The 12,761-nt window shown below is 35.2% G+C and overlaps 1 protein-coding gene across 1 annotated transcript in view; it reads left to right on the top strand.

Moving 5' to 3' along the window:
* atrnl1b (attractin-like 1b) overlaps nt 1–12,761 on the top strand; it is a 46,778-nt gene that overhangs the window by 16,808 nt on the left and 17,209 nt on the right. The window contains exons 3-12 of the mRNA XM_073827891.1: nt 17–130; nt 3,976–4,104; nt 4,318–4,526; nt 6,455–6,629; nt 7,027–7,114; nt 9,228–9,483; nt 10,521–10,704; nt 10,802–10,956; nt 12,175–12,259; nt 12,342–12,553. Of these exons, the coding sequence (XP_073683992.1) occupies nt 17–130; nt 3,976–4,104; nt 4,318–4,526; nt 6,455–6,629; nt 7,027–7,114; nt 9,228–9,483; nt 10,521–10,704; nt 10,802–10,956; nt 12,175–12,259; nt 12,342–12,553 (1,607 nt within the window). The remainder of the gene's footprint in view (nt 1–16; nt 131–3,975; nt 4,105–4,317; nt 4,527–6,454; nt 6,630–7,026; nt 7,115–9,227; nt 9,484–10,520; nt 10,705–10,801; nt 10,957–12,174; nt 12,260–12,341; nt 12,554–12,761) is intronic.

Below are 12,761 nucleotides of genomic sequence, written 5' to 3'. Positions count from 1 at the left end.
CACCTTTGTTTTGCAGCCCAAACGCAGTCCTGAGGTTACGATTTAACCATTTTGCGACCGAATGTAGCTGGGACCACATGTACGTCTATGACGGAGACTCGATTTATGCTCCCTTAGTAGCCGTCTTCAGGTAAGTGTGTTTCCTAAAAGAATAAACTGAGGTTTTGAACTTTACGATGCCAAGGAGCCCCACAAGTGTGATGATCACCATTTAGGGACCCCTTCCTAAAATAAAAATGCAGTTATTTTCATGTGTAAAGAGCCATTTATACTGTGCGATAGAAATATGAAGTGTGATATAAAAAACACATTTTATTAAAATTATCTGTTTTTAAAAAATAGATATATGTTAAGATGATCTATGGAAAAGTGATTTTGTATTCACAACTTTTATTCACCAAGGGTGTGTTAAATTTATAAAAATTGATAGCAAATACTTACATTGTTAGATAATATTTATATTTTGAATAAATGCTGTTCTTTTGAGCTTTTTATTCATCAAAGAATCCTGAAAAAATATCACAGTTTCTAAATAAATACTTTGCAGGGCAGCTGTTGCAATATATAATCCAATATAGATCCAGTATAGATCATTCTAATAATAAATCAGTATATTAGAATGATTTCTGAAGGATCATGTGACACTTAAGACTGAAGTAATGGCTGATGAAAATTCAGCTTTGCATCACAGGAATAAATTAAATTTTAAAGTATATTACAATAGAAACCATTATTTTATATTGTAATAACATTTCGCAATATTACAATTTTTTTTTCTAGATTTTTGATTAAATAAATGCAGCACTGATGAGCATAAGAGACTTTCTTTAAAAACATTACAACTCTTACTGACCCCAAACTTTTGACCGGTAGTGTATATATGTATGTATTTGACAGCATATATGATTTTCTGTACACTACCAATGTTGAATGTGCACTAGTTTTTAAAGGTTTCGGTCAGATTTTTTTTTTATACAAAATTATTACTGTTATTCAACAAAGATGTATTGCTCAAAAGTGATTAGGGATGTAACGATATTATCAATATGGTAATATCACGATAATAAAACTGTCTTGATATTATCGTGGTCTCATGATAATATGAAACGCTAGGTCTTCTGTGTAAAAAGTGTAGTTTTTAAAATATATTTAAACTCCTTATTTTAACATAAAAGAAGTTGTGTTTTGGGCCATTATGCTTTGGCAGAGTATCTGTCAAATAAACTAAAACAGAAAGCACAAAATAGCTTAATCCCTACATCAAGTTTTCGTTGTGCGTTTCAAAGCGTTGCGCGCACTTCACTCAGGCTATCAGCTCGTGATCCGGTGTTTTCTGTGCCTCAGACTGGCTGCATTCATAGTGAAAGCAGTGATCTCTTTTATGTCATGTGCTGTTTGCGCACATTTGGGAACATTTCCATCTCGTTTCCATTTGGATGCATTTCCATCTCCCATTATTCGCATTAAGCCTCAAGTCAAAAACCACCTCAAGCGAGCGTAAAACTTTTTTGCGAATTAAGGGACATTTATTCGAAATGTAGCGTTTCCATCACTCGTTTCAGATGCAGTTTGTCAAAATGTGCATAAAAACAGGGTTATTATTACGTTCTAATTTGTAGGGGTGTGAACCGACAGTGGTCTTACGGTTCGGTTCGATTACGATTATCATGTCATCGATTCGGTTCAATACAATATCTCGATGCATCACGATGCATTGACGATGCACTGCATACTCATTTTTCAATTTTACTTCAGATATATACAATTGTGTTAATAAATACAAACAGTTAGATATATGAGCTGAAACTTTAATCTTACCTTCTCAAAGAAAAACACTTCTTGAATGTATCAAACAAAACTAAAGACTGGGCACAGAAGACAACAGCAACATTTAGAACAAATACGCAAAAGTAAATAACTGGGCTTTGGTTTTGTTGTAGAGTTCCTAATCTTTTCTGAAAAGTGTCAGCGTGAGGGAAGCTTATATCACGGCTCCATTATATTTAACAGTGGCGAAATATATCTTTTGCTATAAAAGCTGCCGCTATAGTCATTTTAAACGTGAAAAACTAAACCGAATACGATTTTAACCGAGATTCTACCGCTCAGATCTTATTTAATTGAAACAAGGGAACGAATAGAGTCCCGCACGAGCCCAGCTTGAGACTCTCAGACCCGAGCCCTATCTTTGTCCGACAGAACAGAGTTTGTGTTGCAGCCATTAACAGAGTTCAGTTTGGATTCTAATGGCAAAGTGGCTAGATTTCGTTTGGTTCCCTTTTTAAGTTAATTTAGAAATATGTTTGGAACATTTTCTGTTTGATAAATTCAAGCTTTTGATTTTTAAAGTAATGACCTAACGACCAAGCTGTCAGCGGCAATGAGATGTTTGATCAATTTAGCCTTCTCAAACCAACATGACTTGCATTAAATAAAATCTATAGACATAAAACACTTGATGCATTTCAGAATATTAATTTAAACATTTAACCTAGATAAATGTGCGCGGTTAGACGCATATCCAGTCGTTTGTGCGGAGTGAAAGCGAAAGCGAAAGCGGGCTTTGCAGCTGCACATTGAAGCGCCAGAGCAATAACTTTCATTTTTTTCTTAATAACAGTGGAAACCTAAAATACACAATTTTTGTTGATAAAGGTAAGAATACATCATTCAAAACTGCAAAAGGTCTACTACTATTATTAAGTGCACTCACAATATCAACAAAACGTTATATTTGTGTAAAATAGCTAAAGAAAACGGTGCTGAGCCAGATAATCCTTTCCATCTGAAGACTTACTTTATTCATGTGGAGTACTCCCCTCGTTAGCCCAACCCCCCTTCCCAGAAAATTATACAAGCCCCCCGGGTCGCGTGTTCTGGCACTGGGACTGAGTAACCGGTTATGGTCTATTACTGAACCGATACCGAATCGTCCTTGTCTGCATCGCGATGCATCATAAAAACGATTAATTTTGACACCCCTACTAATTTGTTTGGCTTCCTAAAACATCAGTGTGAATATAAATTTGACTCACTATATCGCAAGTCAATTCACTGACTTTTTTCTGAGTTAAGTTTTCTTAGTTAAGAAGCTCTTATTTTGAACTTTCAAAGTGCAGTAAATAAAATAATTCAACTTTAAAATGTACAAAATGTTACTTTTTTTCCAATTCTTCATTTATCTTTTTTTTTTTTTTTTTTTTTTACAAATATCGCAATATTATCGTATTGTGAGATTTTGATATCGTTACATCCCTAAAAGTGATAGTAAAGACTTTTATAATGTTACAAAAGATTTCTATTTTAAATAAATGCTATTCTGTTCATCATAAAAAAGAGTTTTCCACAAAAATATCAAATAGCACAACTTTTTAACATTTATAATAACAAGAAATGCTACTTTGGTATCAAATCAGCCTAATAGAATGATTTCCGAAAGATCATGTGACAGTGAAGACTGTAGTAATGGCTGCTGAACATTTAAATGGAAATGTCATGTAAAATCACAGGAAATTTACATTTTAAAATATATTAAAATAGAAAATACTTAAATTGTAATAATATTCAACAAGATTAACGTTTTACTGTATTTCTGTGAACAATAAATTAAAGTGTAGACTTCTTTCAAAAATAAATAAATCTCCAAACTCCAAACATTTGAACAGTAGTATATAAACCTGAAGAAAAACATATTTTCATATTTATTTGTAAAGCATTTTTTGACAAATATCAAATAAATTATTGCATTTAACATAATTAATACATATTTTAAATCATCTTTTGAACCTAAAAATTGATTTGATAAAATCTATTACTTTTTTCCTCTTGTGGCCCTCTGAGCCCAGTTTGAAAAACCTTTGGCTTGTAGTCACAGGAAAATTTCACTTTACTGCATGACAAATGGAATTAGCTACTGCTGTTATGGAAGAACAAGGGATCATTTCCTAACCAGCTTTTTTTTTTCTTATCCCACAGTGGTCTCATTGTCCCTGAAGTAAAAGGGAACGAGACCGTCCCTGAAGTAGAGACCAACTCAGGCTACGCACTCCTGCACTTTTTTAGCGACGCTGCCTACAACCTGACAGGATTTGAAATCTTCTACTCGTGAGTTAATGATCCTTAGCACGAGCACTATTTTCACTAAAAAAAGCCTGCTGGTTCGGCCCGGTGTTAATACAACACAATCCCAATAAGATCTTAATTTTATCTCCTCTGTGCGTGTTATATTCTCAGCGTAATTACAGGGTTAGTCCTGCTTCTTTGAAAGTTAGCTTTGTTTGCTTTTTACAACCGCTTTCCTCATCTCTCCCTCGACAGAATCAACTCATGTCCAAATAACTGCTCTGGCCACGGGAAGTGCACCTCGGGGAACTCGATAGCGAGCCGTGTATATTGTGAATGCGATAAGTACTGGAAGGGTGAGGCCTGTGACATCCCGTACTGCAGGAACAACTGTGGCAGTCCCGATCACGGCTACTGCGACCTCACTGGGGAAAAGCTCTGCGTGTGCAACGACAGCTGGCAAGGTACTACTCACTTCCGCTCTCATTTCCTCCCCTTTCCTGTAAGTTACAGGATGCTTTTAGTTTTGTGTTTCCAGCAGAACATTGCGTCTCAGGTAGATTTGTTGTCATGTGGGTTGTCTCCCCCTGGTGGTGATTCTCTTATAGTGTCACCTCTGCATCACTGCAGCATCCTCATCAGACACTGCCACACTGTCATAAAATGTCAAAGCACAATTAAGCCTGATGGAGGATTGCCATCCGGATGTCTTGAGGTTAATTTAACGAGCTTTTCTGGACAGCTTTTCACTAAGCCTCATGTGAGGAGACACAGGAAATGGCAAGTAAGAGAAAGTGTGAGTGGTTATAACAATGAGTGTAAGAAGCTGTTAGAACTGGCCTTTTTAAGTGATCTGTTCATGAATAGTAAAACATAATAAGATGGATGTTACCTTAGATTAGGTTTTAAAGGGATAGTTCACCCAAAAATTAAAAGTCTGTGATTGATTACTCACCCTCATGTACCTCCAAGACCTTCGATCATCTTTGGAATACAAATTAAGATATTTTTTCATGAAATCCAAGAGCTTTCTGACCCTGCATAGACAACACCACAACTGGCATGTTCAAGACCCAGAAAGGTAGTAAGGACATCGATAAAATAGTCCATGTGACATCAGTGGTTTAACCATAACTTTATAAAGCTACGAGAATACTTTTTTTGTGCAACGCTAAAATCATGCCCTTATATAACAATTCCTTCTCTTCCGGGACAGTTCCTTCTCGTCCGTTCACAAGAATACCACAATGCAAATGCAAAGATTTTGCAAAGATTTTAAAAAGTATGATTTTTTAATATCATTGAAAGACATCTCTCATGTTCACAGAGGCTGCATTTATTTAATCGAAAATACAGTAAAAATAGTATTATTTCTGAAGGATCATGTGACACTGATAACTGAAGTAATGTCTGCTGAAAATTCAGCAGTGCCATCACAGGAAAATTTTAAATTTTAAGATATATTTCAATAGAAAACTGTTATTTTAAATAGTAAAATGTATTTTACTGTATTCTTGTGCAAATAATCGCATCCTTGGTGAACATGTTCTTTCAAAAACATCAAAAAGCTTAGTTATTCCAAACTTTTGGCATCCAGTGTACTTTATTTACATATTTGCATAATTTCCAACATATAATTTCACTATTATTTCACAAAAAAAAAATTTAAACATTTAAAATGTTAAAAAGCTTGTCCGTTTGAAATGTAAGTGTTAAGTGTAGTGTGTAATGTAAAATAAAAACTATTTCTATAATCAATTATTCATTTTTATTTTATATTTATTTGATAGTGCAGTTGTACATTTGATTCATATTTGAATTTGAATTTGAATTCACATTTAATGCAGACACTATTCACTTTAAAGTCCACTTACAAAGTCAAAATAAAACATATTTTATTCGCTTGTATGTCATGTGACCATTAACCAATATTAGAGGACTATAAACATAAGAATGTGTTGTTAAATTATTGGAATATTAACTTAAAAGGATAGTTTACCCAAAAATGTAAGTTGACATTAATTACACACCCTCATGTCATTCCAAACCTGTAAGACCTTTATTTTCAGAACACAAATTAAGATATTTTTAATGAAGTCCGAGAGCTTTCTGACCCTGCATAGACAGCAATGCAACTGACAGGTTCAAGGCCCGGAAAGGTAATAAGGACATCATTAAAAAGCACTCGGATTTCTTCAAAAATATCTTAATTTGTGTTCCGAAGATGAACGAAGGTTTGGAACAACATGAGTAATTAATGACAGAATTTTCATTTTTGGATGAACTATCCCTTTAAAAACTCATGGGGTTCTTTAAGTTTTTATGTCAAACAAAAATGATTGGGAGCCTTAGACTATTGTACAAGCATTTTACCTCTCTCTCTCTCTTTCAGGTCCAGACTGCTCACTAACAGTTCCCTCCACGGAGTCTTACTGGATCATGCCCACAGTGAAGCCTTTTGGAGCATCGCTGGGAAGAGCATCCCATAAGGCAGTGGTACAAGAAAAGGTCATGTGGGTTGTTGGTGGCTACACCTTTAACTACAGCAACTTTCAGATGGTTCTAAAGTAAGTGATAATTCGAAAGAGTTGTGTACAGAATAACCAATAGGCTTATTTGCATATGCACATATGTGACAGTAATCCAAAAATAAAAACAGCAGGAATAATAATAACACTAATAATAAATCAGTGTGAGTTGTGGTAGGAGTAGAATGTGATTAATTTGACAGTTTGAGGGTAGAAACTGTGAGTCTAAACGCTCTCTGAGGGAACTCTTTGTTGAGGGAGCAATTCCGACATTGTGGATTTGACATTTCAGTCAAAACTTGAAATATAACTTCTTGGAGAAAGTAGTAATTACCAGAATATTGGATAATTTGTGTAATTCTGAAGCCATCTCGGGCTGTTATGGAAATGAACTGTGAATTGTATAAGGATGTCAACTTTTTTTTTTTCTTCGCAGTTATAATCTTGAAAGTGGCATCTGGAACACTGTGCCCATCAGTAGCGGACCCCTGCCGAGATACGGACACTCCTTGGCTCTATATCGGGTAACATCACAGTTGAACTGTTTGCAAGATTATTTTGTATTTGCCTTTAAGCTAAATAGCTGTAATCAGTGTCAGAATGAGTGAACAAGGCTATTTAGCTGATTACATGTTGTAGCTTTTCGGTTTATATATGCAGATACACAAATCTGCTTTGATTATCCAAGCAAGAGTATCCTGCAACACCACTTATTCCACTTATTCTCTTCTCTGCAGTAATTAAAGTTAAAATAACTTTCTCCACAGTTTATGGATGTAATCCTCTATAGAGATGTTTTAGCTGACCTGTGGTTCATGGTCTTTGTATTTGACGTTTCTATTCTTTTGCTCATGGATATTTCATGTTTGCCCGAGCTTCAGTGATAATTGAATTCAACTTGCAAATTTCTACACTACCATTTAAAAGTATGTTTTCAGTAAGATTTTTTTTATACTTATTAAATGTATACTTTTATACATGCTTAAACTGATACTTTTATTTAGCAAGAATGCATTAAATTGATCAAAAATAACAATAAACACATGTATAATAAATATTACCGTGGTTCAAGTGCTATGAGGCATTTAATCACATATAAAAAAAGTCATTATGTAGCAAGCATGTAACCACCTAAATCAGTGATTAAATAAAAAAAAGCATTTTTGGCTAATCCAGGTATTTTATCATAAAAATATTATGTTTTTTTAACATTTATGATTGTTATAGCGCCAGCTGTGGTCCGATCTCCTTAAAACTTTGCACGCTTGTGCTCACCAGGTTTCGTGAAGTTTTGAGTTTTCCTTTAGGCTTTATAGGGTTTGGGTATATTTGGACAGGCCCTTTTTCTAAATGACCCCATTATAGCTTCCCAAAGGGTACATTTCAACCTTTTTTGATAATTGACCTAGAGAGTCTAGAGAATTGTACTGCAGTGTTTTTTTTCCAGATTGCGTGAAAAACCTAGGACTAGTTCAATAAAGTTGCAAAAGTAAGTTAGCAAAAGTAAGTTGTTACATCTTCTCAATCATTCAACAAACGATTTGATTGACAGCAGTGGTCCTAGAGGCAAAGTTGTCTGGAATAAGGAGTTCTAAAAAAGCGCAATGTACAACCGTGTATGCCCTTGAAAATTTTTCTGCACTGGTTTGGTTCCGATCGGATGAAAAACCAAGGATTAGTTCGCAAAAGGCTCACGATCGAATCTGAGGCACGCGTTTTGTCCGCATATTTTTTCCGAGTTATGAGCGATTTCGTACTTTTGATCAGTGTACTGCCCCCGTCAGGCCGATTGGGGTGAGACTTGGTGACGTTGTCGGCGGCTACCATCCCTCCAAGTTTGAAGTCTCTACGACTTATGGTTTGGTCTGCGCGATCAGTTTTACATGGAGATTCCAAAAATATATTATTTATATATTTTTGCAAAAACATAAAGAAAAATCTTTCTGTCTCCAGACTTTTGAACAGTAGTGTAAATGCTCTTGCCAAGGCTCTGACCAGTATTAAGAAACTATCCAGAGCAGAACAAAAAAATGTAACACAAAAGGGCCAGATTTACTAAAAGCTTACGCCAACACAAACTCTCTTTTGGCATTAAAAAACTACTTTCAGGGTTTACTAGACATGGACTGAAAAATTACCGTCGAAAGGCATGGATAGAACTACTTTTGCAGCTTACCTTGCATACCTTTGTAGGAGTTTCCCTTTTCAAGATGCTAAATTTATAGGAAGAGAGTATTTATATGAATCATGCAAGGTGATTTACTAAGGTTAGCGATAGTCATTTTACTAGTGTTCACACTATTTAACTTCTAAAAAAGCATATCTTAACGCATTTCGTGGCTGTTTTAGTAGATTACATGCACATCTTCATCGGCTCTGTTTGTTTTGCGACCCTATGCTCATTTCCGCTGCTCCTGGTAGATTGTGTTGCATCATTTTGGTAATTATCTGCCTGTGTCTGTGTTCAATGTGTGCATTGTCAGTAGATCAACTGCAAAATGTTCCACTCCATCCATCACACTAATTTGCCTTGTTGAGTAAATCTGGCTCCTGAGAAACCTCAGTTTAGAATATTAATTCTAGTAAATTACTAAGAAACTTTCTTGAAACGTGTTCTTTTTTTTCTTCTTCTTCCAGAATGACATTTACATGTTTGGAGGCAAGTTGGAGATGTGTGCCAGTAATGTAACAGATGAACTGTGGGTGTTCAACATACCCAAAATGACGTGGTCGCAGAAGTCTCCCAGTGTGCCAGCTCACGCCCAGGTCTATGCTGTGGAAGGCCATTCTGCCCATATAGTAGAGCTGGATAACGGTGATGTGGTGATGGTGGTCATCTTCGGCTACTCCTCCATCTATAGCTACATCAGCAATGTTCAGGAGTACAACATCAGTGAGTGACTGAGTAATGTATTTCATTGGGTTTAACAAGTACCCAAAAAATAAATTGTTATATATGTGACCTTGGACCACAGAACTAGTCGGAAGTCACATAACAATAGCCAACAATACAGTACATTTTATGGGTCAAAATGATCTATTTTTCTTTTATGCCAAAAATCATTAGGATATTAAGTAAAGATCATGTTCCATGAAGATATTTTGTAAATTTCCTATCATAAATATATCCAAACTTTTTGATTAGTAATATACATTGCTAAGAACTTCATGTGGACAACTTTAAAAGCGATTTTTGTATAAATCTCAATCAGTCTTCAAAAAATGTACCTTTATGACTGGTATTGTGTTCCAGGGTCACATATTTGGTATTTATTATTATTTTTAAATAGTTTTTTGTATTCGTTTTAGATTGTTTTAAAATTGCTATTTCGCTTTGATTTATATTTTATTTCGGTTTTAGTCATTTAAATCTGGATTTTAGTTTCCAATGCAAAAAAAAAAATCACATTTTTGTTTAATATTTATATTTAACTTATGCTTTATTTCAATAAAAAAACTTTTTAATATAAAAAATTTGAAAATGTATTAATAAAATAGTTTTAGTTACAATAACAACAAAAAACAATATAGACACATTTTGAGAGCAACTGCAAAACTAATAGATCTGCAGGAGTTTAAACAGATTTGATATTTAATTTCACACCAATGGTCCAGTAGATGGAGCTGTGGTTCTTTGCAAGGAGCAGTGAACAGATAACACATCTAAAGGCTCTGTGTCTCTCAGGCAGAAGCTTTTGGATAATCTGTACCTTTTTTAATCCCGTTAAACTCCTGGATCAGGGCATAATCTTTATGTTCTCAAGCGATCTTACAAATTTTCTGAACTCGTACCACAAACCAGATCCCGTTGGGAAGAGCTAACTCATTGTTATTCCACTCATTATACTGAAACATGCTTAATCAAGTCAAATTCTCACAATCTGGTAATGGATAGGTGAAGAAAGTAATTTGAATTACTTCTGTGCACAGGGACAAACACATGGCTGGTGCCAGAGACCAGAGGAGCGATCGCTCAGGGTGGATATGGCCATAGCAGCGTGTATGACAGCAGCAGCAAGAGCGTGTACGTCCACGGGGGCTACAAATCTCTTCCAGCAAACAAGTACGGCTTGGTGGATGATCTGTACCGCTATGAGGTTCAGACTCGCACATGGTGAGTGTGCACAGACTTGTAAATTTGTCAATTTTAGAGAAAACAGTTAGTTTCAGGTTTGGTGCAACAATTTGATGATGTTTGTTGTGTGTTTCAGGACGATTCTTAGAGAAAGCGGTTACCCACGTTACCTGCATTCGTCTGTGCTGCTGGGAGGAATGCTACTCATCTTTGGAGGAAATACCCATAATGACACCTCTCTTAGCAATGGAGCCAAGTGCTTCTCTGCTGACTTCCTCGCCTATGACATTGGTTTGTAGTGGTACTTTAGTACACATTTGTGACCCTGGAGCAAAAAAACTGTCATAAGGGACAATTTTTTTAAATTGAGATTTATATGTCATCTGAAAGCTGAATAAATAAGCTTTCCATTGATGTATGGTTTGTTAGGATAGGACAATTTTGAAAATCTAGAATTTGAGGGTGCAAAAAAATCTAAATATTAAAAGTTGTCCAAATTAAGTTCTTAGCAATGCATATTACAAAATAAAAAATAACTTTTGATATATTTACAGTAGAAAATTTACAAAATATCTTCATGCAACGTGATCTTTACTTAATATCCTTATGATTTTTGGCATAAAAGAAAAATCGATAATTTTATTTTTATTTATTTATTTTTTTTATATACATTGCTACAAATACTCCCATGATACTTAAGACTGGTTTTGTGGTCCAGGGTCACATTTTATATATGCTACTATTAAAAAGTTTGAGGTTGGTTAGATTTTTAAAATGTTTTTAAAAGACATTTGTTATGCTCAGCAAGGCTGCTTTTATTTGATAAAAAAATCAAAATAATGTTGTGAAATATTATTACAGTTTTTTACTGTTTGTACATATTTGAAGATGCGGTTTATTCTTGTGATGAAAAAGCTGATTTTTTTTAGCAGCCATTACTGCTGTCTTCAGTTAGTAGTATTCCTTGATCAATATTATAAAGTTCAACAGTACAGAATTTATTTGAAATATTTTTTTGGTAACAATGTAAAGTAAAAATCTTTGCCGTCACTTTTTTATCAACTTAATGCATCCTTGCTGAAAAAAAAAACTTACTGACCCCAAACTTTGGAAATGCTACCATGCAGTTGTCAGCATTCCCATATAGAAAACCTAAAAAAAAAAAAATTAAAAACAAAAAAAAAATCACATAATTTAATACAATACAATAATTTATGGAAATGCCCTTAGGGAAAAGACTTTTTTTAATTTGTTCTATGCTGTAAAATATTTATTTTGCTAAATGCTGCATAGTGGTGTCTGATTCATCAGCAAATTGTTCTTAAACTTTATTATTACTTTTTTTAATGAAATGCAAAAAAGTCATTGAAATTGTTTGGTGAAAATTGTTTTATTTTACTTGTGTAAATCATTATTAAACCTTACTTTAAGTGAAATGGTTGAAACAGTATACGAAAAAGAAAAGAAAGTCCTGTTTAAAGCTTTTTCTTTTTGATTTTTTTCTTACAGCATGTGATGAGTGGAAGGTCCTTCCTAAACCAAACTTGCACAGAGACGTGAATCGCTTTGGACATATAGCAGTAACCAGTAATGGGTGAGAAATCTAAATATATACACACACATACACTCTCACAAAATGTTTGTTGTTGTACTCAAATGTCTTTTTCTCCTTGCAGGTCCATGTATGTCTTTGGGGGTTTCTCCAGCGTCCTTCTGAATGACGTACTAATCTACAGGCCACCCAGCTGTGAGGCCTTCCTGGGGCAGGAGCGCTGCGAGGCCGCAGGCCCTGGTGTGCGTTGCGTTTGGAAAGGGGGGCGGTGCATGTCCTGGGAGCCCAGCTTCACTAACAGTGCTACACCTGCTCCGTTCTGCCCTGCCAAAGCTGGTAGGTATCTGGAAGAGGCTTAGAGAGTCCCCTGCCACCCTCAGCTAAAACATTTTCCACCATGCCCAAGCCAAGAAATCAGCCCTTCTTGTGTGTGCTGATCTAAGCCCTCGGGTTTGTCTGCTACATTGTGCACTGGCTGTGTTAATGAGAGAGTAATGGAGGGGGCACAAGCTGTCTGAAACAGACACAGAGGAGAGTTTCCCAC

Source organism: Garra rufa, chromosome 22 (genome assembly GCF_049309525.1).
Source record: "Garra rufa chromosome 22, GarRuf1.0, whole genome shotgun sequence".
NCBI classification, from domain to species: Eukaryota; Metazoa; Chordata; class Actinopteri; order Cypriniformes; family Cyprinidae; genus Garra; species Garra rufa.
Note: the sequence above shows the minus strand (reverse complement) of the source record. Positions and strands in the feature narration are given on the sequence as shown.